The sequence below is a fragment of the Acipenser ruthenus genome, chromosome 5 (genome assembly GCF_902713425.1).
Source record: "Acipenser ruthenus chromosome 5, fAciRut3.2 maternal haplotype, whole genome shotgun sequence".
NCBI lineage: Eukaryota > Metazoa > Chordata > Actinopteri > Acipenseriformes > Acipenseridae > Acipenser > Acipenser ruthenus.
In genome coordinates, this window is record NC_081193.1 from 66,754,607 (window position 1) to 66,781,674 (window position 27,068).

At 36.9% G+C, this 27,068-nt stretch overlaps 1 protein-coding gene across 7 annotated transcripts in view; it reads right to left on the reverse strand.

Moving 5' to 3' along the window:
* The window catches only part of LOC117402346 (vitrin-like), a 64,349-nt gene that overhangs the window by 11,867 nt on the left and 25,414 nt on the right, over positions 1–27,068 (reverse strand). The window contains exons 2-19 of one of the 7 annotated variants that reach the window (XM_034003401.3): positions 23,381–23,468; positions 22,542–22,607; positions 22,148–22,304; positions 21,893–22,026; positions 21,418–21,495; positions 21,175–21,249; positions 19,558–19,758; positions 18,954–19,001; positions 15,985–16,023; positions 15,810–15,863; positions 14,056–14,118; positions 13,307–13,369; positions 10,397–10,468; positions 10,041–10,106; positions 6,759–6,794; positions 5,357–5,404; positions 1,961–2,026; positions 1,509–1,656 (exon numbers count right to left, since the gene is read on the reverse strand). In XM_034003401.3, coding sequence (XP_033859292.2) covers positions 1,509–1,656; positions 1,961–2,026; positions 5,357–5,404; positions 6,759–6,794; positions 10,041–10,106; positions 10,397–10,468; positions 13,307–13,369; positions 14,056–14,118; positions 15,810–15,863; positions 15,985–16,023; positions 18,954–19,001; positions 19,558–19,758; positions 21,175–21,249; positions 21,418–21,495; positions 21,893–22,026; positions 22,148–22,304; positions 22,542–22,607; positions 23,381–23,414 — 1,448 coding nt within the window. In that variant the 5' untranslated portion in view covers positions 23,415–23,468. Of the gene's footprint in view, positions 1–1,508; positions 1,657–1,960; positions 2,027–5,356; positions 5,405–6,758; positions 6,795–10,040; positions 10,107–10,396; positions 10,469–13,306; positions 13,370–14,055; positions 14,119–15,809; positions 15,864–15,984; positions 16,024–18,953; positions 19,002–19,557; positions 19,762–21,174; positions 21,250–21,417; positions 21,496–21,892; positions 22,027–22,147; positions 22,305–22,541; positions 22,608–23,380; positions 23,469–27,068 lie in introns of all 7 variants that reach the window. The other 6 variants (XM_034003402.3, XM_034003400.3, XM_034003403.3 and 3 more) reach the window with 6 other exon arrangements.

Sequence of the window (27,068 nt, forward strand, 5' to 3'; positions counted from 1 at the left end):
ACACGACACATATTAGCCAGTATAGTGTCCATGCACTTGGAAAACATGCAAGGCACCAGGGAGCGGCCAAATAGCATGACACGGAACACGTAAGAGGTTCCCTGAAAAGCGAACCGCAATTACTTCCTGTGACCGGGTCTTATGGCAATGTGGAAATAGGCATCCTTGAGGTCCACCGTGGTGAACCAGTCACCTGGCCTCACTGTCTGCAACACCTGTTGCATTGTTAGCATCTTGAATTTCCATCGCCTCAAAGCTGTCTGAGCTGCTGAGCCGTCTGAGGTCGAGGATTAGCTCGAGGCTGCCACCCCGTTTCAGCACCAGGAAGTACCTGAAGTAAAAACCCTCCCTCTCGCCGAGAGGGTGTACAATGGAGATGGCCTGTTTTTTTTAACAAGGCTAACATCTCCTGAGACATAAGATATCATTTTGTTGGGGGCTCCCAAGTGGCGGATCCAGTAAAGGAGCTCCACGTGGAGTGCAGGATGTGCCCTATAGTCTGGACGTCGCGAGTTCGAGTCCAGGCTATTCCTTTGCCGACCGAGGACGGGAGCTTCCAGGGGACAGCGCTCAATTGGCCGCGTGCCGCCCGGGGGAGGGAGGGTTAGGTCAGCCAGGGTGTCCTCGGTTCACCGCGCACCAGTGACCCCTGTAGTCTGGCCGGGCGCCTACGGGCTTGCCTGTAAGCTGCCCGAGAGCTGCGCTGTCCTCCGACGCTGTAGCTCTTGGATGGCTGCATGGTGAGTCCGCAGTGTGAAAAAAAGCGGTCGGCTGATGGCACACGTTTTGGAGGACAGCGTGTGTTCGTCTTCGCCCTCCCGAGTCAGCGCAGGGGTGGTAGCGGTGAGCTGAGCCTAAAAATAATTGGCCATTTCAAATTGGGGAGAAAACAATAAAATAATTGGCAATGACTAAATTATTTAAAAAAAAAAAAAAAAAAGATATGATTTTGTGGATTCATGACAGTTACTGTCGTCATGCCCCTAAAGGGGAGAGGGCCATGTAGGAACTGTATAGAGTAACTGGTCCCTATAGAGAAAGAAAGACAGAAAAGAAAAAGGAATTCTCTTTTCTTTCATAAAGTTAGTAATACAAATATCACTTTCTTATTTGCACTAGAGGGAGAGAAAAAGAAATAGAAAGAAAAGGCTCCCAATTGAGCGCAGCAGCAAGAAGTGGTGAGCGCAGAGTTAGCCCAGAGGGGGAAGGAGCGAGGAAATCCGCAGTACACAAGGCCGCGGTGGTAAGTAACTAGAACCGAGGGCTAAAGGTGCAGAAAACACACAAAAGTATAAGATATACTAGAAGCGTGAATATTTTTCCTGAAGGAAGAGGGAGAGAAGTAGAAAAATCAAACATCTAACAAAACAGTCAGCGCAGGCTACATACGTACTCAGGTAAATTGGGCTACACAGAGGTATATCCCAATCGGTAATGGAATAACATTTCGTACTTGAAAGGGAATCCTCAGTATAAGATATTAAGAAAATCAGTGCAATCCTTTTTACCCGAATTGAATAATGCCCAGCATAGGACCGGCCATTCCAACATCAAGGGCTTGGGAAATATCAGCCAGGAATTCTTTCTGGATTTTAAAGCGGCGCTTTCCTATGCTCCAGCTCCCGTCCATTAGGAATACAATATCCACTTTGCAATCTGCAGGAGCAAACACCAAAAACAAAAACTAGTAAGAGTCATCTTCTGAAACTGGGTTTTACCAACTTTCCATTGAAATAATTTATAATCCACTGTTTTCCTAAATGGAATGCATCAGGATGAAACAGCAGGTAATGAGTTTATTAATGTTTTACATTTAACACAATATCGCATATGATCTACATGGTGTTTTATGAAGACTGTTATAATTATCCAACAGAGCTGATCCCGCACACTGTTATCATAGTGCTTAATCCCAACTAACACTCGTCTCTTCATTGGTAAATGTCATTTCTTTACATACTTGGATCTCCTTGAGAAGTGGGTTCTGGAAATTTGGGGATTGAATCCTGTTCTTTTACACCAACGCCTGGAAATAGAGATTTTAATTAGAGAATAACAAACACATAGGCCGCTATAAGCAGGTAAAAAAAAAAAAAAATATATATATATAAATATTTTCCCAAGGTCCATTCAGCCCCATAGATCATGTATTACATCTATATTCAGTGCCCTTCTACGTTTGTCATTTGTTTGCGCCAGTCACTCACTGTACATAATTTAACAAGAGAATTTTGACCAAATGAGAGAAATATGAAGCGTGGTGGAAATAAATCAATTACTGATTTTTCTTTTTAACTTCAGCCAAGCTATCCAAAACACCTATCGATACGGCACCAGCAGATGACCACGAAACAGCAACTACACAAAATGCAACTGAAGAAACTGAAACAGAACCATTCGCGGTGACTTCCACAGTTCCCTCTGTGTTCCTTCGAATGCTGTCTAGATCTTACCAGGCCATGCCAACCAGTCGACCCTGCTATACTGGAAACAACAAAGAGGGTACAAGGAACGGGAACGTCTCAGCGAACAAGAACAGTGCAGTCTAACTGGTTTAAAGACTACAACTGGCTAACACTAACACTAAGGGAAAGCTTTTTTTGTACATATTGTCGGTTCTGCACAGCTAAGGGTTTAAATGTTAACAAAAACACAGCAGGGGCATTCACAGTTGATGGTTTCCAGAATTGGAAAAATGCTGTTGAATCCTTCAGGCAACATGAAAAAACTAAATCTCACAACAACTCCCTGACAACCCACCTCCACTGGGTAAACCCAGACTCTGCATCCTCGCTGTTCTACTTCAGCGGCTAGTTGAGCATACCGCAGTTTCTTCCTCTCATACGCCTCATCTACAGCATCCTCCCATGGCACTGTTAACTCTGCCAGGTGAACAAGGCGTGCTGATCCAGACCACAAGACAATATCTGGTCGAAGGTTAGTGGTGGCAATCTCGGTGGAAAAATAAGCCGTTGACCAACATCCACCAGCATTTTCCAGTCTCTAGCAGCTTCCAGTTGTCCTGGGAGAGGCTTGGTTTTAACCCCTTTTCTTGGTGGTTGCTCTCCTGGGCGGAGGAATGTTGTCTTTTGTGTGTAATGTTTTGATGGAACAGGTGACAACTTATTAGTCATGTTACGCTTGTCTTCCAATGCTAAGGCCAAACATCGCAGCACCTGGTCATAGCGCCAAGTAAACCGTCCTTGGCTAAGACCCACCTTACATCCTGTCAAAATGTGCCTTAATGTTGCAGGTGATGAACACAAAGGACATGAGGGATCCTCTCCTACCCAGAGGTTTAGGTTCTGTTGTGATGGGAGAACATCATACGTTGACCTGATGAGGAAACTGATCCTGCTCTGTTCCATTATCCGGAGGTCTTGCCAGCCGATCTTGCGTTGTTCAACACTCTCCCATCTCATCCATTCTCCCTGCTTGGCCTGGGAAACTGCCTTTATGCACCTCATCCTCTCCTCCTGCGGCTGCACCTCGTTGACTACCAGCTTCCTCTGTTGAGCTGGGGCTGCCTTGTGCCATGTAGGAGGAGCTTAATGAGACCAAGACCCCCTCTTCCACGCTGAACTTGCCCCATGATATCACCAATTTGCATCTTCCACGGCTTTCTTTGCTGCCCACTTTCTTCCAGTTTTCAACACAGGTGCTGCCTCCCTTACGCATTTGTCACGTGACTCTACTAATGTCATTTCCAGTCGGACCTTGGCGCACTTAAACTCCTCAGCTACAACTCCTTTACCATAAAGTCCCACTCTGCTGAGGCAGCGCGGAACTCCCAACCATTTCCTGACAAATGAATTGATTAAAGCTTCCAGCTTCTCTACTTTTGTCAAAGAAACCTCGTACACAGTTAGTGACCACAGCAGCCTCGGCAGTAGACCATACTTTTTACGATAAAAAAATTACACAGAAGAGACTTAATGACTTGATGTGTGGGTACTGCCATAAGGAAACCCTCGCCCTGACAGACATAATCTCAATTGCATCGGCATTTGCACAGAGAAATACCAACAGGCAGAATGTCTTTGGAAAATTTGGCCCATAACCTGCTATCTGGGTGAGTGTTTGCACTTTCATTCTATTGTATTCCAAGTAACTATGTTAATTATTGTGATAAGTAACCTCTCTCAGATATTATTTACATTTTCCATTTAAATTATTTGTTGTTATCTGTTGTAAACTTTTTATTAGTAAACTTTTTACTTCTGTCCTCACATAAAGCAGCTTTATTTTACGCAATGCAGTTTAAGGTAGCCTGGCTTTAAAGCAGTAAAATTAAACACTTGTAATTTTGTTATTATTAAAATTACCTAATGTTTTGTTAAATACAAATGTAATAAATTAAACATAATAACACAACATACTTTTTCAAAGCAGGAATTGTTAAACTAAACTTAAACCAGAATTGACCATCTAATAATGTAATCCAGCCGTACCACCTTAAACATGGTCTTTGCCCCCCCGCCCCCCACATCAAGTGGCGCTCCGAAGCCCTTGCAACATATACCAAGAGTATGCATACATAATATCATTGTTAGTTCTTGCTTTCAGTTGTCTAGCAGATCTTGCCCATTGGTGTGAGTTTAATTGTTCAATTACAACTGTATTCTCTTGATAATATCATCTTTATTTTACTAGTTCTATTCTGCGCTCACAAAATTGGGGGTCTCAATAAGATATATGAACTTATTTTGTTAACTACAACCACTTTAAATGAAAGCAGAAAATTCATTCCATTTGGCCTTCCTTGTTTCTGCCCATGCAGAATTCTAACAGGTGTGCATAGTGATTACTATAAGAAACTACAATATCATTTTGGATTACCTATCAATTACTTTATTTGCTTAAAACGTTTTGATAGAAAAGTGTCATACAATAAACCACATGAATCTATATAAATGTACATGGCAACTAATGAACAGAAACTAGCATGAATTAGCGCATAGAATACAGAATTGCAATTGTATAGCACAGCAAGGAAGATTCACTCACAGTTTTTTTTCAGGAAACTTGGAAGCATTTCTAAGCTTTAACAAATAGCTAAATGCATATGTGCCCATGAAATAATGTATTGACATCAAATAAAGGCACTCCAATTCTTTAAAAAATAGAACTATATCTTAATATCTGCCATTTGCTTAAGGGCTTTGTACATAAAAATTATATTTTCATTTCATTTTCCCAAATTCAGTACTTAAGTTGTCTCTGTCTGCATAATTATTTAAAGCGCCTTACTCTGAAATGCCACACTTATGGGATGTCCCCTGGTGCCATTCAGTGTTTCTTTTGAAGATGAAGAGCGGAGATGCAGTGTAACCTGAGACACTGCACTAAGTCCTACCTGTGTCAAAGGGGTCTACTTCAGGTTTCCAGGCATCGACAATCTCTACTTTAAAAAAAAATGAAACATTTAGTTTTATTACCGTATACATGTGACATAGGTGTTCAGAAATCAGATTGCAAGTGAAAACATGGAGAGTGTACGAATATGGGCATTTTTGGAAATTAAAAAAAAAAACTAACACATTCTCAAAAGAAAAACAACCACAATAACAACTATTATCACAAGGAGGAAGTATAAGGAGGCCTGAGGCCTCCTGGAAGCTGAATGTTATAGCTTTTAGGCCTTTGCTTTATTCAACTGCTGGTCTTTCTTTTCTATTAACCCCTCACCTATGACTGAAATAGTCTATGAACTGAATAAACAGAGCAGAAAGTAAATTACTTTCCAAAACTTCAATGTGGGATACCCACTATACAATTGAACAAAAGCATTGACCTCTGAGTAGCAATTTATACATTTGCTACTAGCGGCCATTTTAGAGGAAAGGTGCAGCCAAGCAGCCTATTTATTTTCTAGGACTCAACTTCTCCAGTCAAACCATGCAGCTAGCTTGTAATGCACTTCAAAAATGTGCACAGCAATGCTAGCAAACTATTATATAGAGCACTGTGCTACGCAAATCCAGGCATTTTGCTTTCAGTTGCTAAATGCTGAAACACTTCATATTCAAGATTTGTACTGAGGGATTACATTTAATAAAATTACAAACAGTTTAGCAAAAATTATACAATCCTGTTATACCTAATAAGTTACAGCTGCGCTGCTGTTTACAATACATTACAACAAGATAAACCTAAAAGACACAATCAAATATACACACAATTTTGCTAACATCTTCATTAAGTTCCTACACAAGTTTTTGACTTATGTTTGCCAACCTAGATTAACTCAACTGCAATGCATTGTGAACAGTAGTGTTTTTTTTATCAATTATTTTATGACTGTGAGCTTTAAGTTATTTATGAATGAATGACAATCATCTTGATTTGTTTGAAATATTAAATAATGTTAAAATGTTATCCTTTGGAAGGGTATTTAATGTTTCAAAAAGTGTAACCATTCAAGAGTACTTAAAAACATCACTTATCCTTCAAAAACCTCATTCACACTTCCTCAAAAGATCTCTGCTTATAGACCTCACTAACTTTTGTGTCTTTAAATTGGAGATGGTTTCCCTTTGCAACCCATTTGAAAATATTACATATGATTTTATTCTAAATAAAAAATATAATGGTTCTTTCTTTCTAACCAACACACTTATGATTAAACTCTTTTTATTAACCAATTCCTAGGTCAAAGTTTCCTTAATACTATTAACTGTTCCCCAATCTGAGATGGCCTGGTAAATAGAGGAATGGGGATTTTTTAAATTGGAAAAGGTAAATAGCTTATTACCTACCCTTTGTATCGAACACCTCTGACCCGGCTCTGGGAGCTAAAAAGAAATATGTAGTGAAAAACAGAAAATGACAAATGACTCTACTCTATTTACATTATAAAACTGAAAAAAGGGCATGGAAAATGAAATGTTAAACTTTTATGAATATGGCTCTTTTTCATACTAGTTAGATTTTTTGTTGACCCTACTACAATACATCGTGCCCTGTTTTCCACTGTGCTGAAGTTATAAGGCATGACTTAATTTACTAAGGCTGCATTCACACTGGGTCCTTTTCAAACAGACTCGGTCTGGTTCGTTTCATTTGAAACAATGTATCATTGTGCTTGCTGTTCACACTTACCTGCGAGCAAAGGGGTCGAGTTTGTTGTATGCGAGCTAAAGTTTGTTTTTTGGTCCTTTTCCATTTTTTTTCAGGACCGAGTTTGTTTGTGTTCACAATGCAGTTTGCAAGTGCACTCGGTTCATTTATATGGTCTGTGAACCAGATGTTTACAATATTCTGCAAGAATACTGAAAGATGGCAGCTATTGATGCATTGCTCCAGTTTTTAATAACATGTTTTAGATTCCTTCATATTGCTGTGGAAGAAATAACTGGGGGAGAACTTCGCTAATTTAATTAATACATTTCTTGAATACCTACTGACAGTATTGCAGTATTCAGTTACGTAATTCTGCACAGTTCTCCTACTGTCGACATTAAACAAAGTAATTTGAGAAAATACTGAATATATTTTACTATTTTTGTTAGTTTTGTCCAGTTTGCCTTAGATTTTGGTGTCTGACCAAATTTCTATCAGAGCTGCAGTTAAGTGCACTGTCCATGCAGTTTTGTATTACCAGATTTCCAGAGTGAAAAAATGTTTTAATTTTTTTTCAATTAACTGATGCCGTAACAACTCTGAAGCTGTTAAAATAACAGCAATAACAACACAATAATAGTTTAAAAATTAAACACCGGGTGTATTTATTGCAGATCATAACAACTCATTATTTTCTTTATATTGTCATCTAATTAAAACATGTTAAATGTACAAAAAGCCAGATTAGAACAAAATAGATCACCTAATACAATTTAAACATGTGATATAAACATAATCAGAATGATGAAACAAATAATCCGTAAGATTGTTTATTGTATTTTTGAATGGCACTAACACAAAGCTTAATAAATGACTCTGCTATATTAACTTGCTGAGCATACCGATAAAGTTTAGTACTTTAAAAAAAAATACACTAGCAAACTCGTTATGGTTTGTTTCCCAAGCGGACTTTGTCGTTCACACTTCACACCAAACATAGCAAACTGTACAGAGTGCGGACCAAGAGTGCGGAAAAAGGCATTATTCACACTTTCTGTAATACTTGTTTCATATTTTCCTTTTATACATACATTCATTACATTTATTTTATTTTTGCATGCCCCTTAAACTGGGGTGTATAACTTAAGGAAGGGGCATTTTCAACACAGTATACAAGGAATAGTGGAAGATACAAACTGTCAGAACCTATTCAAAAGCTTTCATAAAGCTTTGACATTAATAACTGCTCTGCGCAGTTGTTGGCTTCATTGACTGTCCAGCAAAAGTACACTTTATTTAATGGCTTTAAAGCGTATGTTTTTACATATACCCATTAAATGTTTATGTCTTAAAATATATTTAATTATATCAGCACCTACCCATTATATAGTTAGGCCTTAGTTTACATTTGATACATTTCAAATATATCAAATTGGACTAGAAATATATTTTAGATATTATGTTGATATATAATTAAGTGGTTCAGAACCAGAATGGCCTATGACAAAATCTGATGTCATATTATCAAATAGACTCCAGCTGACTTTTTAAACAAAATATATAGCCATAAAAAGACAAAGGCCACTTAGAACCACTCAATTGATATGTCTGGGATATATAGCTTTTCAATAGGGGGATTTCAGCAGCCAAAAGCTACATAGCAATTACAAAATAGCTGAAGGCACTTTGAATATAATTATGGGCATGAGGAATGGTCATGGTAATAGTTCTCCAACATGTTCTGGTATTGTGCTGTGATGCACAGTGTCACGCTCTGTTCGAGTTTGGGTGTCTGTGGTCACATTAGAAATAGGTGGTGAAATAGTATTATAGTGCCCATGGTGAAGTCTTATCCCAATTCACTAAAGGAGGCGGAAACACACCTCTTAGTGAAAATAAAATGCAACCATATCATGAGCTACACAGCCTGGTATGCAGGTTCTTTTTTGATGTTACAAATCGAGACATAACCTATTGTATTGTCCCAGGCTTAGAACCCAACGATTATAATCAGATATCATGGTATGTCATGGTAAATTGTGCACATTCATTTTGTCGATGTAAATGCTTATAATATGAATTTCCTCACCAAATGCAATGGCTCTGTACTAAGGGACAATAGAAGCACAAGGGCAGCTACAATACAATGGAGCCATTGGTAGACATTTTCATGTTATGACCAATGGTATCACAATACTGTGAACCAACACATTTCAGTTTGGTGCGTGATGCTCCCACTGTTGCTCGCTTTAAATCAACTCTCAAGACCCACCTGTTCTCTCTTACTTTCCATGCTCTTTAAGCCTGATATCTGTGTTGCTGCTACTATTTCATGTATTATGTTACTATCATGTATTATTCACTTTCCACTGTACTTAATGTATTATTGATTTTCTTGTTGTTACTGCATCTTGTAAAGTGCTTTGTGATGGTGGTCCACTATGAAAGGCGCAATATAAAATAAAGATTGATTGATGGATTGATTGATATTTGAACTGCCAGTGTTCCAGCTCCATTGTACTGCTATTGCTGGTAATGCTATGCTCTGATAATGGCATTGCTAGGGTAAGGTATTCCAATGGTATTTTTTAAATTCTTTATAGTTTACCATACCATCTGTGATTTAGCTTTACTATGCTTTTTCAATGCTTGACTATACTTTGATATGCTTTCACCAGTCTAAACATTTGTAAGGGTATATCTGGAGAACTAACTCTATTAATGCTTTGAATTCTGATTTATTGTGAATCAAGTTTAACAGTGAGCAACATAAACTTGATTTCATCTGGAGAGGCAGAGTCCATACCAGAAAACACAAGCAAATTCTTTGGACCATGTTAAAAAAAAACACAGATGATCCACATCACTGGTATGTGAACAGTGTATTGGTTCTCATTTTGCATGTGAATCAAATATGCTTCTTGGTGGTAAAATACAAGCAACCAGACAAGCAGTGCTGGCGTGATTCAATGGCTTACCTGGGGTGTCATCTCCTCCTACTTCAGTCCAGGTATAGCCAGTATCTGGTACAACAGCACTAATATCTGTATACAGAGAATTGGGATTAGTCACTTGGATGAAACCCAGGGTTTTAATATTGTTTTCAATCTATAACTTTTAGAATTTTATTTTAAGACACTATTTATGTGATTGTTATACAGGTATATGGTATATTTATCACATTCGTTTAAGGTTATGCTGTTGGCGAACCATTCCATCTAAAGGTGTTAATACTTCTCATTAGTGATGCATTTTGCTTGTGGTCTACTTTCAAGACCAAAAGCGTCCATTTTGCGCTAATGTATTAAAAAAAAAACAGCATTTACATCAATACCTGTCTGCCTTCTCGGTCCTGTCTGCCAATCTGGCCTTTGGTATATATGATGCCAGTCCCTTCTAGTGAAAGCTGCAGGAGAGATTACATCTGCTTTTGAGGCAAAAATTAAACAAGCAACTACAAAAGCAGCAGCAGTTGCACTAGTACTTTGCTGTGAAATGTGTACCCCCGCCCGGGGGACTCAAATGCAGCTTTTGAGAGGAGAAATACAGCCCAAAATCTGCAAAAAAATAAAACTGCAAGCAGTGCATATAACCAGAAAAATGGCCATTCAAATAAGGTAATGACAAGGCAAATCAGCATCTATGTTTAGTTAGTACAAGTATTAGGAGCAATTGTGAAAAAAAAGCAGCAAAGTGTAAACTGAATGCTATAGTATGAATGAACTGTGCTGTTGTGTGATCATCATAATTGGATTCACAGAACCGTAGGATCAAAGAAGAGTTTCCCAAGATCCAGTTCATGCCCAGTTGTAGCTGAGCTAATATAAGCCATCTGGCAATAAAGCCAAGGGTTGTTTTCCTCCTATCCCTAACCGTTCCTTCCAGGTTTCTTGGCATGGCTATCTTCTCCTCACCCCCTCTCTAAAGGTGTACCTTAACGATCTATCTCCTCCTCTTCTCACTCTACACCTGCTCACTAGGTACTCTCATCTCCTCTTTTGGCTTTTTTTTACCCCATTTATGCTGATGATGCCCAGATCTTCCTCCCCTTTGACTCCCATATCTCCTCCCGCATCTCAGAATGCCTCTCAGCTATCCCTTCACTCTCCATCCTCCTGTGCCCGCTCCTTCTCTTCCCTAGCCCCTCTGTGGTCGAACCAGCTATCAGAGAACCTCAGGACTGCTCTGTCTCTCACTGCCTTCCGCCGTCTCCTCAAGACCGACCTGTTTAGACCGCACTTGTAAATCTCTTGATCTACCCCTCCTACTATCTACTGGATTTTCCTGACCTAAGCACCATGTTACTGGATCCTCAGCTAATGCATTATCCTTGCACTATTTCACTACTAATATGTCATTGTAGATACTGCTGCATCCTATATTGTATCTTAGTAGTACTATATTTAAATATGAATCTTGAATTGTAACACTCTACTGCCCTGTAACACCTGTAAGTCACTTTGGATAAAAGCATCTGCCAAATAAATAAATAAATAAAGTAAAAACGTGTTGTTAGTGTTTTTTTAGTTTACCTTTCCTGCTTCTCTAAGGATGTCACAGGTCATGGCAACAGGATACAGTATTTACTAGCAATTTCACAGGTTGTTCAGAATTTGTCAAGACTAAGTGTTGTTCTTAACGGCAAGTTACAGACAGATAAGTACTCATAATTTGCTGTAACCAATTCTGGTTCACAATATTGATCAAGGGGTAATTTAATTTGCACTAAAACAACTCAAATAACTATTTAAAGAAAAAAAGCTGACCGACCTCACTTCAACAGTATATAATCACGTCAACTACAAGAATAGCAGATACTGACTACCTTCACAAAGACCAATAATACAGTAACATCTAATTGAACGCTGCATAAACTAGGTTCTTTATACAGTGGCAGTAAGTGAACCGTGAATGTGTTGTTTTAATTGAAACAGCTGTGTCAAAATCACAGATTAATTATGCGCAGTTGACCTGTATGTGCAGTAGACCTGAGAGACAAGTGCTTTTGGTGCCAGACCCCAATCTGTAAAAAAATTAAGCTTAGCCTTGCCTTTCTGCTGTGATAACCTAATTGTGCAGACAGGCAGATTAAGTTAAACCAACAAGGAGCACTCTGGGCAACATTTCTTTTGTTCAATGATAAATGAAACCATTCGTTTGCATTATTATTATAGACTTTTCACTCTTGCTCAAGTGACCCAGTCTCCATTTCACGCACTAGAAGCACAATACAATGTGTTTATAAGCCAATTTGACTATCTGTCAGTATGGGTGGGAAGCATGAACTCTGCTTTGGCTGTTGGCTTAGGGTCAACTTTTTATTAACACTAGTAAGAACCTCTTTCCGGTGAGGTATCATGTTTTGCAACTATATGGGGAGCGGGACTTTCCCAAGGTTCCACACAGTGGCTGGGCTGGGGTAGACTGCCCTTGCCATCAGTGGTTATGTACTATAGGACACACAACCAATTACTCATATTTAATTGATAAGAAACAGGATTGCTACTATAGTGATATCATGTTCATATTTTGACATACTGTACAAATGGTATCACAATGAAGGGCGTCTGCTAATAAATAAATAATAATAATAATAAATAATAATGAAATAGTTCAAAACACACTGGTAATCCAAGTACCATATTATCCTACCACTACCAGTGTGCTACTAAATCCATTGTGTTGCATTTCTGTTAATGCTGTGGTCTTCCATTCTAATGACAGAAGAATAAACTCCAAATCCTCTTTACAAACAACCACTTAATGTTATTTCATTTATAAGAATATTGACTAAGCCCAATACAAGTAATTTTGTGTCACATTTTCGATCAAGGTTAATGTAATACACACTCCACTTGCTAATTATACCGGTAAAAATGTTAGCTTTTTGATGGGGGATGGATTCAGCTACAGTATTATTATTATTCTGCTATGCATATTCACATAACGTCACAGAGCAAACATTCCTGCACAGTATGGGCTTGGCACAAGCAGCTGTCCTCTTCAACGAGGAAAGGGCAAAAAAATGAGGATGCAGTGTAATCTTTGATTACAGTAGCCTGGTTTATGAATTGGTTTATAAATTGATTTATGAATTGGTTCAATTTTTTCAAATAATATAAATATTGCTGTATTTAAAACTGACTCGTTCTCATTGTGTGTATGATGTTGCATTAAACACTGCTACATTGAAAACAGGAGCATTTTCTTGTCCCGCTGATAAGCCAGGTTTTCAAACACTTACTGGGGTTGGCTTGCACAGCTTGTTGGGTTCTGTCTTGAGCGGGGTGATTTACACGGTTATAAGCTAAGTTCAGGGAGATAAAATAGAGATTAGACTTAAACAGTAAACGTAATAAATGTTACTTGTAAATACCCTTTTGTTTCATTTGCCTTGTTCCATATAGAGCTACGACAGACAATTATCCTTTTCAGACCTCCTATATAGTATTATTAAGCAATAACTTAAGAAGACATCAGATTTCCCAGTAAATCAATCAAGACCGAATCAAGCAAACGTACCCTGTAATTATAGCTTATTATACAGTATGAATAATATTTTTAGGTTTTGATTTTAACCGAATCAGGTGACTTAAATAGAATCTGACTTCATCCAAATCAGATGTTTGTTTATCCATACTACTAATAACATCTGGAATGCCAATCTAAGTGAATGCCCTTGCACTTGTCACATAATATTCAATACTGTACACAATACATGCCATAAGGATTAGATAAAAAAAAAGGCTGCTAGAGTGGTAAGAGCTAGTGCCATCGAGTGTACAACCTCACTGCAAAACTCCTGTGTAGTAGATGATGCTGCTTTACAGAGCGGTTTATCTAGCTTATATGCCTATTATACACCTATGGTAACTCTTACTGTAGAAGAACAAGGACATTAAACAGAAAAAAGCGGTATCTTAACTTAAAGAAAGGATTTCAATGAACTGTTTTAAGCCAAAGATAGAAGGTAAAAAAAAAATGTCAACTTACTTGGATTTGCAGGTGCTCCAGGCTGTCTCCTGTAAGCCACGGCTGGCTCCTGTCTGCGGATACCTGACCAACACAGTGTAAGGGGTAAGGAAGGGCGGTAGACCAGTGTACGTTAGCTGATACAGAAAGCTAAAATGTCAATTTTAAACAGTATAATGGTCATATAATATAATGGTAAAATTATATTAGTTTTGCTGTCTTTTATTTATTTTATTTTTTTTACTTCAGTAGCTCACTATTGATTTAACATGTAAACTGCTTCTTCCTGGTATTTCATCATATGCTATGGGTCAGACCTAATTTCCACAGTTTGCCAGAGTTGAGCTGAAGATCTATTTGTGTTTGAAACTTTAAATTCTATAGTGTGGTACTTGGAAAATCTGCCGATAAAAAGTGCAAAAAAAAGAAACAAAAAACAAATCAACAGTGATAATACTGTGAACACTAATAAGAGATAAGACAGACTTAAAGCTGTTATCATTCCATAAAATGTCCCCATGCCTCTCTGGGTTACAGGAAATTACCCCTGCATATATATATATACACACATACACACACCGGCACGTGTAAAAAAGCCTGAACGAGGTACCTGCCGTGAAAAATACCCGGGTACACAGATTTTTTGGGTAATGATTAAAAACTTGTGTAACCTTTTTCAGTACTGGAAACATCAAAATAATAATAATAATAATAATAATAATAATAATAATAATAATAATAATAATAATAATAATAACATATCTGAATTTTGTTCATCTCGGTTTTCTTTTGAAATTTCTCCAGTGACATGAAAATAATTTGTTATATTCCTCACCTTGGTTTGTTTTCAAACTGCCTGGAAATGTTTAGCCATCGCACTGATAAATCAGTGAAATTGGCGGGTATGGGATTTGTAGTTTTTAATGTGTGATTAACAGTGGGCAGTGGACACCAATAAACTACATTCCCAGTAGTACATTACATTACGATTGAGCTATGAGAGTTTAGATATGTGTTTTTTTATGTTTTATTCACCTTTATTTTTATACCTTTAGAAATTTAAAGTTCAAATTTACATTCGCACAGGCAGCCAAATTATTCACACTGTAGAGCCCTGTTGTTCTGTTGTCTTGTTTCCAATTTAGTTCTCTAGAATAGTCACTGCAGTTATTATTATTGAGGTGTACTTGCCACTCGCTGTGTTATTGTTTTCTGTAAAACATTGATATCCTGTCTGTTAAGAAAAGGCTTAATGCAAAGCTTTATTTTAATGTTGTCTTTATTACACCGGCCAGAAACCTGTGCTTACAACTGTATTGTCATATTTTCTGCAATTTCTTTAAATTCTCAAATTAATAAATCGAAACCCTGGTAGTAAAAAGAGACCTGGGTAGTAAAAAGAGACCTGGGTAGCGTTGGGTAATTTAAAACCCGGGTTTTACCAGGGTTTTCGGGTACCCGTTCCAACCTCTAAAATGTATATATATATATATATATATATATATATATATATATATATATATATATATAATGGGGTAAGAAATACCAATCCAGGATTTAATAGACAGTGAAGTAATAATTTGAAGGTATTATTGCTAACAATACACACAGAAAGCAGCAACATGCAGTACAGAGACTATAGCAGTCTATAAAAAACAGATTTAAAGAGCCAGCAATGTCGTTTTCAGGTGGCAGTGTCCAATGACTGTTGAACATAAAGGTTAATGCATCAACAAGGTACAAAAAAGGCATCAGGATAATTAAAGCGTGTTTACCTGCATTGGTGCGAGGTGCATTTCTACTTGCATAGGTGGAAGAGTCCCTGAATGCTTTAAAACAATTTATTTTTTAGTTAGTTGTATAGTTCTAAGCAGGCTTTTTAAAATTAACGTTTAAAAAATTACAGTAAAGTAAACTATAATAAAACAAACACCATAGTGCAAGACATACCTGGTGTTGGCCCCTTTCCTTGTGCATTCTGGGCCTGCCCTGAAGTCAATGTTAAGAACGAGAAAAGCGTTTAAAGGATGTGAAGATGTGAAAGGATGTATTTAAAATGCATACGGAACATACAATATTGATTGCCTTTCACATAGACAATTCATTTATAGAAAAGATTCAACCCTTATGGAACAAACATATATATTTTAATATATGGTACAAAAGTATGATCCTTATACTTTTCATATGCAAAAATTGGCCCCTTTGTTATATATTTAAAATATATTTTAGTCTGTAATCCATATCTTTATTTTATATGGATTACAGACTAATGAAAATATATGTTGCACCATATATTTTCAACATATAAAATAAATATATATGGCCATTTATAGGGATCATACTTATCTACCATATATTAAAAAATATATGTTTTTTCCATAAGGGAAATGGTGTCAGTGTACAGTTGTTGTACAGCTGTCTGTATAATCTTTTGTCCCAGTTGAGTAACAAACAATACATACAAGCTCTCTGTTAATAAGTTACAATTTTATACGGACCAAATCAGATGTGTTATTTATATGTTTAAAGAGAACAAGTTTGAAGTATTTTGGGGCCTAAATTGAACAGATGATTTATTAAGATTTTGTATTTGTGTATTACTGACTAATCGCCTGATTCTGAAGCTAGCTTTATCAATACATGAAGTTTATATCATTAAGCAGCTTAGTTGCAGATAGTACTTCAGTTCTGTTCCGAGTTGTTTCTTGTTCATGTATATTATAACAATAAACGTTGCACCCCTTTCACGAAAGGTCTTGTGAGCAAGGGTCCAGAACAAAAGGCAGCAATGGCCACACATGTAAAAGGAGGTTTTAAAACGAAAAAAAATACATCATCATTTCTTTGTTAATAAATACTCTTGCTCGCCAGAATTGTATTTAATATAAAATATCAATATATGGGTACTTGCATTTGTTGTTAACCTCTAGGAACACTGTTATCTCATATTCTACAGTGAGATTTGTATGACACATTTTACTTGTCACATACAGTGCATGAGACTTGACATGTCTAGAATTGCTACAGCTGGTAAAATTTTAACTCTGGAAGCTAATGTTATTTATCATTTTTATTATTATTATTATTATTATTATTTATTTCTTAGCAGACGCCCTTATCCAGGGCGACTTACAATTGTTACAACATATCACATTATACATTATTTCACATTATACAGATATCACATTATTTTTACATACAATTACCCATTTATACAGTTGGGTTTTTACTGGAGCAATCTAGGTAAAGTACCTTGCTCAAGGGTACAACAGCAGTGTCCCCCACTGGGGATTGAACCCACAACCCTCCGGTCAAGAGTCCAGAGCCCTAACCACTACTCCACACTGCTGCCCCATTTGGGTTGTCAAGGGTGACCTTGTGTAACATAATTTTCTATTTTAGTCTGATTTAGGTCTGACTCAGCTTATTGAACTGTATTAACTGAAGCGTACAGGAAAATAATAATTCACCATGTATTATGATTATGTTATTACAAAATAGCACGAAATGAAACAAATACAAAATAGCACGAAATAAAACAAAATGTAACATATAAAACTAAATAAAACTAAATGCAAATATAAAACTAAATAAAATGAAAAATCATTATAAAGCAAATTGGAAGGGTTATACAAAAATACTTTAAATAAATACTTGCAATCGTAAGGCTCAGCTGTTACCATAGACACGGTCTGAAGGGAAACGGGAGCTCTGTCTAGCACTTGCGCAGATGTATAATTTGAAACAAGTCGTTTTGGGAATTAATATTGTGATGGAAAAGAAGAGACGTTTGTTTCTAAAATGCCTAAACAGCGCATTTGAGCACGAGGGGATGTATGCAGCAGATTTTGCAACTGTCGGCTGGAATGGGAGTCGAAAAGATACCGTCATTAAGCATTAGCTGTTTATTCCTTTTGGGGAAAATATGGCTTACTTGCTTATATTTTGTATTAGTATGGTAATTCTTTGTTTTATTTCAAGTGGTGCAAACTTTGCAGTGGAGCAAATGCTGTTTTGGTTTTGAATGAATTTGAGTGAATGAATCTGCTTTGCTTAGTGGTTAAATACTGAGAAACCCCAAGCTTGTTGTATATGGAGCCTTCTTCAGTGCAATGGGATTGAAATACACTTCCTATCACTTTTTTAATGGGTAGATTGCTGTATGTGCAATTATAATGACAACCCCACAATAGTAGGGCAGTGTAAATATATATTTATTTACTTGATCTTATTGTATTTTTATAGAGGGCATGGGCAGTATTTACTGTAAATAGGCAGTTAATTAAAAAGAGTGCCGGACTGTACGTTACCATTACTGCTGCTAATGAGACATTATGGTAACTAAATTATTTTTCTGTGCGAGGTCTGTTTATGTCAAAATGTTTAAAAAAATAGATAATGTTTAATAAAACGTATGTATGTAGTTAAAACATAATGTATACTATTATTGATATATCTATTTGAGTTGTTTTATTAATGTGTATCTGTAATAAAATGAAATTTGTGAAAAATAAAACAAAGAATTATAAAAAATAAAAATAATTTCACTGGCCTCTAATTATAAATATAAGATCACTTGATTAGTATTACCAGATTTCAATCATTTCAAATGTTAAAACAAAAGAGTATGGTTTTCTTTATTATTTTTGTTGTTATCATATATGTTATTTATTATAAGAAGATATCTGGACATTCATTTACATTAAATTATTAACATTTTAGGCATTGACTATATGCATAAGCATTCAGAAATATCCTGATGCACATAAACACACAGACAAACACAGAGACAGATGACACAGGGAAGAAAAACAACAATTAACATGCAACCACCACAAGCACAGGGGGACCGAACCTGTACATCCCAAGACATCAAGCAACACACCATAGACACAGCCATCGGGAACTGCACTTACTTGAACTTGCAGCTGCGATTAGAGAGGCATAGAGTGGGTGATTGCTACCTGAATCAGAAATACAGTATAAAGCCAGTATTTAATATTACTGCTTAATCCTCGAAGGCCTGATTGTAAAAGACAGACTGGCATGCTCAAAAGAGTATTGCGGACGTGACAGTTAGCTCTGTGAACTAAGAATATGGAGGATGGTGTGAATATTTACTGATCTGACATTTACTCATTTAATGTTACTTAGCTATAGGGTGCATTGAGTGTACGAAGTGATAACAGTCTTCCAAGTGTATAACTTCTAAAGTCAAGGCAGTTATACTAGACAGGGGGGGACTGTTGTCGTGAAGTGTACAATATGCAACTGTACTTATAGCTATTATAGTATGAGAGTCTATAGCTATTATAGTACGAGGTCATTCCTTGTTTTAAGGTCGATTTTTAGAGACAGGATTCTGTTACTATGCTGTCAATAGATGCTTTACTTTTATAATTTAGCATTGCATTACTCAAACTTAATTTCTCTTGTACTTGTTGACCCAACCACACAACTTCACAACCTATTCCAATCAATTTGCTGTCTGTGTGAAATAACCTCTTCCCAGTGACTAACCTGCTTCTCTGACTTTGTGTGCGACTGCACGGGGTTTAACTGTGGTGGTAATTGTGGTGGTAGGTGGCTGAATGGTGGTTGTGGTGGTGGTCGTTGGTTTGGGAGTGGTGGTTGTGGGTTCAGGAGTTGTAGTCGTTGGCTCTGGAGTCGTTGTGGTTTGATGGGTAGTTGTTGCTGGAGGGGCCTTGACTTCTTTTTGTCCTACTTCCAAAAGAAAGCTGAATTATTCCAGTTGCTTTGTTTGTAACATAGTTCTACACACTACATGCATACACAAGTATGGGCTTATTGTTGTCGTACTTCCAAAAGAATGCTGAATCAAAAAGTAACTCAGTAGAAAGCTGCTGAGCTCTCGGGGCCCCCTTGTGAAGCAAGTGCAACGACGAAATAACAGAGGATTAAAACAACTGTAACAATACTTCAGTCAGGGAACTCGTGTGATAGATAAAATATGTATTACAGATTAGATGTGATAACACTTATGCATATTATATGTTCTTGGATAACACATTTAATCTATAATACATCTTTTGCCTTTTGGCCTTGCCTCGGGGAACCCCTGCTACATTTTTCCGCTTATAAGTGGAGAGGCTGACTGTAGGAAAGCCATGGGCAGGGGGCAGATAGCTGCCCTCCCCCTTAGATGAAGCCAAAAAACAGGTGGAGGCTGGGGAGGAAAACTCTAACTCGCAGGAGGTAATGGATCAGGTAAGATCTGAATCCTTTCCCTGACGATCACTGGACAAGTAATTATGTTGTTAGCGATAAGGTACTGCTATTTTGATTGACAATTGTCTGGTTATCACTGCTTAATAAGATTGATTTGATTGACCGATTAAAAGTGAGTTCCCTGCCTGAACCACCCCTTTGCTTCATAAACTACTGAATAAGAAAAAAAAACATAGTTGCAGGAAGGCACAGTTAAAATATTTTAGAGTAGTCTCTTGCTTGTTTTATACTGTTACCGTTGTTTTGTACTTCCATGACAATGTGTCATTGCCTTTCTTGGCTCTTAGGCCTGCACTGTTGTGGTGGCAGCTGGACCAGTCTAAGGCTAATTTGTGGCTGTCTCTATAAGAAAATCAATTTCCATCATAGCATTAACATTACAAGCTAACCAACTGACCAAACAAACTGACTCCAGCCATTGGGTATATCCCTGAAGAAGAACTACAGCTGACTTGTTCCAGCCAATCTCTCTGTTGAATGTTGAACGTTGAGCGAAAGGTTTTCTTTAATGTGCTTAACAATCTGCTATACATTTTCCTTATCTACAAACACAAAGAGCCAGCTTGATTCCCAGGATGCTTATATCTTCCAAAGGAAGTATCCATGCATAGTAGGCCTGTTAGATCTTGTAGTGATAAATCTCGGACTACAATGAAAAAATAAAAAATAAAATGAATGCTATTATATAGAGGTCCATTTTAATGATTTAAATTTGGAAGTTAAACTTCAAAATTTAAACTGGGAAAACACCAGCAGAGTTAATACAGAGTTACATGGTGGCAGTATTTAGAACCATTCCTAGTTCCAAAGTGTACAAATTTTATGCAGTAGAACCATTAGCTACATTTACAGTATAAAATGTGTCAGCTATTAGATTTTATGTTGTACCTTGAACCGATGCTTTGTCTGATGAGGTTCCAGAATGCTTTGTATTTTTAGTTTCCTGTTCAGATTTTTTGAGTTCTGTATTGGCAAAAGAAAATATTCAATATGTAAAAGAATATTCATGCATCATGTTTGATGTTTATGAAAATGGCAAGTGTCCTTTCACAAATAACACATCTTCTGGGTTTTCTTAGTTATATGGGAATAACATTTTTCTTTAAAGACATATTTACAACCATATCTCACCTGTTCTTACAACTGTGGGCTTTGAAGGTAGAAATTCAAGGACTGATGGGTAGGTCACTCCTTTCTTTGCTTTACCAGCTGAGAAACAACACAAAGGGTATAAGGGTCCAGTCAAGTTGTCTAGTTGTATCTTGGTAGGATAGCAGCTCAATGGATTTAGTATAAACAGTCTGAGAATCCTATTGCAGGATACTTTTTTGTTCTGTTATGCACTGTCAGACTATTAACTAAGCAATTGTTAGTTCCTGGTTAACCAGATTTAATTTAGACAGCAAAACAAGACAAAATACTGCAGTTCAAAAAATTATGTGGCCACTAATTACACAATGTGTTAAAACCTCCATAAGTAATGTAAAATAATAATTAGAAACATTGTAATGTAAAAAGGCGAGGGATCTAACTACAAACCATCTATGATTTTTTTTCAAAATAGATTTAAATTGTAAATGGTATGGTTGATGGGGGGTGGGGTTACCAGACACGATGAATGACTCTCGCCACTTAGGAAGAGACATGGATCGGATGCCATTGGAGAAACTGCCTCTGTAGGAGGCCTGTCCAGCAACCTTCTTCACAAGAACCTTCCCTCCAGCATTAGTCATTACACCACTGCCAAAAAAACAGACATTTAGTAATGAAAGACAAAAGCAGTTTCTGAATGTTAGCTAGAATCTCACGGTAGAAATGAACTTTACGCAGGATTCAAACCGATAACACTGTGATTTCTGACCTGTGAAGAGCAGCGTTACACACGCTGGAAATGGAGGCATAGATATCCGTGCCGTACACAGGCTGTTTCATCTCCTGACATCCTGCAGGACACCTCGCCATGAATTCTGGGATACTGATCTTCCCTGCCCGGATGTCACAGTCTATAGAAGGTACAGCTACGAATGAAGACAAAAGAAAAATACAGTCATCATGAAAAATAGTATTACAAAAAATAGTAGCCTGTACAAGAGCAAGGGCCACATTTGCATTAAATGTCTAGCGTATTAGGTCCCGTGGTTGAGCTTTTTAATGGTTTTCTTCTCATTCAAGCTTTTTTTTTTGCTGTTTTGCAAAATAAGCATCGTTACAAGTGGTATGTAACCTAATTTGAGAGTTTGATGTTACATACTTACTCTGTTTTGGCTTTTTGTTCTTTTTAGAATTTTCTTTTGCTCCATCAGCACAGACTAGCAACAAAGCTACACAAAAGAGAGATCACACAGCACATTTGTTTAGTTATTAATTAGTCAATCAGTTTACAACAGAAAGTTCACCTATAAAATAAAAAGATAACATTACTGAACTTTTTACTTTTCATTTCCTACATTTTCATTCATTTTCACAAAGCCATTGCATGCACAAATTCATAATCGTGGGCTACATTAAAGTCTAGCGGCTAGTTTCATAGACCCCCATTAGCAATAGTTATTTTATTTTAGGTAGTCCAAGATTATTGCTACTGGTGGTCTGTCAAACCAGAAACCAGAGTCGGACAGACGAACAGACAGACAGAGACAGATAGACAGACACAATCTGTGCAATAAGGGTCCAGATTTTGAATGAGAACCCTAATTAGAGCTAATGAAAAAGTAAACCACCATGACCTACATCCACAGTATGTCCATGTAAAAAGTGGGACAAATCATTTGTATGGACATATTAACAGGTGGTTTTATATACCCCTATATTTTGATACTCCAAGAACTTGCTAAAGACTAACACACTCTATACAGATGAATGTATGATTAAAAGTAGGTCATCATTGTTATCCACAGCATGTAGAATATTTTATTATAATAAATGCCCACACATAGTTTAAATGGAAAGCACAGAGACAATCGATCCCTATGATAAAGCCTTCAATAGTACACCCTTACCTAGATTCTGATATCCTCAACAAATTGTGCTTTGCCTATACCAAGTTTCTTCACAATTATATGAGAGGATAAAAATGTATTTAAAAAGTGCCTACCAAACGTAATGGTTACAAGGGTTGACCTGTTCATGTTGGAATCTGAACAGTGTTCACTGGACTTCAGTTAAATTCTTCACTGCTGCAACTGAAGAAAGAAAGTAATTGATTAATATGCACCATTATAGGGAGAGGGATAACCAAGACAAAAAGAAAATCATATTAAATCCCATCCATACTTTTGTGTGCAAACTGCACCAACCACCAAGAAAAATATCTGTATCATGTGCCATTTCCTTACAAGTAAAAGTGATCCTCTTTATTCATTTATTATATTTGTCTAAATATTAAGAAACCTTAAGTTCATGTTACTGCAATTGGAAGTTAATTCTAAGTATCTAAAGGATTGATTTGACCTTTATTCTATCGGGATAAACACAGCTGGATTTTTTTTACAACATTTTACAGAACCAGAACCACCCTTGGGTTGCATTATTTTTAAGAGTAATCTCGAAACCACATATAACCAGTTGATGAAATCAGTAAACAAACTGTATGTATTCCTTAGGTATAATGCAACTGGAGTATATTTTCTATTATTCCAAACCTCAAAGTTCATTAAAAGACATGTTCATGTATCAAACATGCAAGATTTTACTTAACCCTGGGAAGTGACAGTGGACCTGCAGCAAAAATATAGAAGGGTGTCAGAGTGAAAAGTATATTCCAAACGTGTGATATATATGTTGTCTTTTTCATACTAAAAATAGTTTTTTGGTTCTGTCTTTACAATTTGGCAAAGTACAGTATACAGATCATAAAATCCTTCAAATGAGATGGAATTTATCCCAAGTTTAAGCAAAGCATTTGGTAAAGTTCTATTGTTAGTTTTAAAGCAGTGATCAAATTCCAGCCTTGTTATGCTTATCCTTTGCAGTCAATCTATGCAATCCTTTTTAAACATTACAAGCCACTCTGTGGCTGAAATTGGTGGAAGACACTAGATTGTTATTTTATCAGGATGTCCTGAGAAGTAAGAAGAGCAGAATATGGGTAAACAGAGCATCTTCTCTGCAACCTACAGCGACCAGCCCTGACACAAGAGAAACTGACAAATTCACAGTCCATGAAAAAAAAAGCTAGCAATCTCGAAACCACATAGAAAATAAGCTAGCAATCTCATTCATTTTCAAATGTTTTTCACTCCTTAGTTAGATTATTTTTTCATGTGCCTTGCAGTAAATAGAAAACCCTTATTATTGTTATTTTCTGTTTTTTTTTTTTCATGGTATATCACTTCAACAAACTATTAGCATTTGATATCCACTCTAGGGGATTACTGTATTTTACAGTTGCTTTTATAAGGCTCATTTTGCCCTATGACATTTTCTAGTGTTTATTTCCACTAAAATGAAAGTGAAAATCAGTAAAAGCACCAGGGGAATATCAATATGAAAATACCAAATTTCCCAAGGGACTTCAAAGAACCTAAAAGTGAAAGTTAATGCAAGCTTCAAAGAAATATTGACAGTGCTTTAAGAATATGTACAGGTGAAATATATATATATATATATATATATATATATATATATATATATATATATATATATATATATATATATATATATATGGCAGGAAAAAAATAAAAGGAACCTAGGAGCAGCTGAGATTAATGTAAGGATTAAGGATATAAGGATACGTGCAAAGTGATTTGTGGATGCAAAGCACCCATATTGTGGCCAAAATTGGCGTTTTGCATTCGTAAACCGTGTTTAGCGGCCGTAAAGTGGGACTTTAGCGGCCACTAAAAATGCACCATATGTAAAGAAGGAACCTGGCATTCTGCATCTGCTATCAAATTAGCACTTTTCCATCATTAATCCATTTAAATGATGTTGAAATGTATTCAAATGAAGAAATGAAAGAAGTAATTGGGCGGGGATCTAGAATACTAAGCGGGTGCAAACATTATAATGAGATGTAAGGATTTTGCCTTGCTCTTGGGCAATTGCTGACCCTCCAAAAACTTTGCACCTCCTCTTACAAGGTGCAAACCATTGTAGAAGTGAGTAATTAACAGCTGTATAATACCATACACCTTCAGAGACCTGTCATTGGCCTTAGGTTGGCTGATGTGGTGATGCTTGGCTCTTGTTGAGGACAGGCAGGAAAACCTTTGGAATATTCAAACCCAGCGTCACTTTGTTTGGCATGACGGAAGATGCGGTGGTAAGGCGTTATCGTCCCACTCCGCAGGTCATTCTAGACCTAATAGCTCAATTTCACCTTTTCATCACCTGGTTGACTGTCCTCCTGGTAACAGCATTGACTTTCTCCACTATAGAGGACCATATGCCCTCTTTGGTAGCATAACTGATGTTGGCTGAGGCTTTTCCAAATAAATCAGTTTCATGCTGAGTGACCTCAGCTGTAAGGACTCTCAGCTCCTCCTCATAAAACTTTTCTTTTCGTTTCCGTGCACAAAGAGAACTTTGCTACCTTTTCTCTGACATATTGTTTTGTAGGTTTGATTTTCGTACTCCACAAATCTCATACAGCCTACTGCTGACTGTACTCCTAACTCACCTCACCTCTGGGCTGTAAGTGCGGCCGCTAAATAGACTGATGCACAAGCGGCCCTCATTGTGACCCTCATTATCATGATTGCAGCTCATTATTTCTGCGTGTTGAGTAATTTGCATTGCTCTTAAGCTTACATAGACTGCAATGCAAAATAATTGCCTGGTCGCTAGGAAATTTCGATTTTGCAGCCACAATTGTTTGCACTGCGCCTATCCTTACATCAGCCCCTAAATGCACTAAATTATAACAAAATATAAAGGCTGAAGACTGTCACCATCACATTATAAGGGCAGCAATATTGCTAAAGAAGCACTAGACTAGAAAGGTTAATGAAATGATTTCCTCTGATGTAGTATCAATTTCACTCTTTTATTGCTGGACCGCAATTTCTAGAACACATGAATTTTACCAGATTCAAGTTTAAACAATAACCTGAACATGTCAACGTTTAGAAGTTGTATTTTGGGCTGCCTTCCTGAAGCCTTAAGCATTCTCAGCAAATTTAACGTGACTTTACCCAGGGTTAGACTCCTACAGAAAATAGCGAGTGGACTCTATAGGGCTACCCAGTGTGAAGCAATGATGTTCTTGTGAAATATTATTTGGCTGCAAGGCTATATTCAGTGTAATAATGGATTTTCAAGAAGAAATACTATTGCTGCATGCTAAACCGAAAAAAAAAAACCCCATGCAACTGCAGGTTGCAAATAAAAACTAAACCATAACAAATCAGACAATATTAGCCCGACACGTGAGCCCTTTTAACTTACAATATAGTATTCCAAATCGCTTTTACAATACAAACTTATAAAGACCATACGGACATCACTGATCATAGAAATAAGAAACAAGCAAACAATGCATTACATTTTAAAAAAGAAAGAAAAACAAAAAATAGTGGGTGGACTGAGTGTCTGAGTACCCCCTTCCAAAACAGTGAGTGAACAGCATTTTCCACGTCCACCCTCGAGTCTATTATTATTATTATTATTATTATTATTATTATTATTATTATTATTATTATTATTATTTATTTCTTAGCAGACGCCCTTATCCAGGGCGACTTACAATTGTTACAAGATATCACATTATTACATATAATTACCCATTTATACAGTTGGGTTTTTACTGGGGCAATCTAGGTAAAGTACCTTGCTCAAGGGTA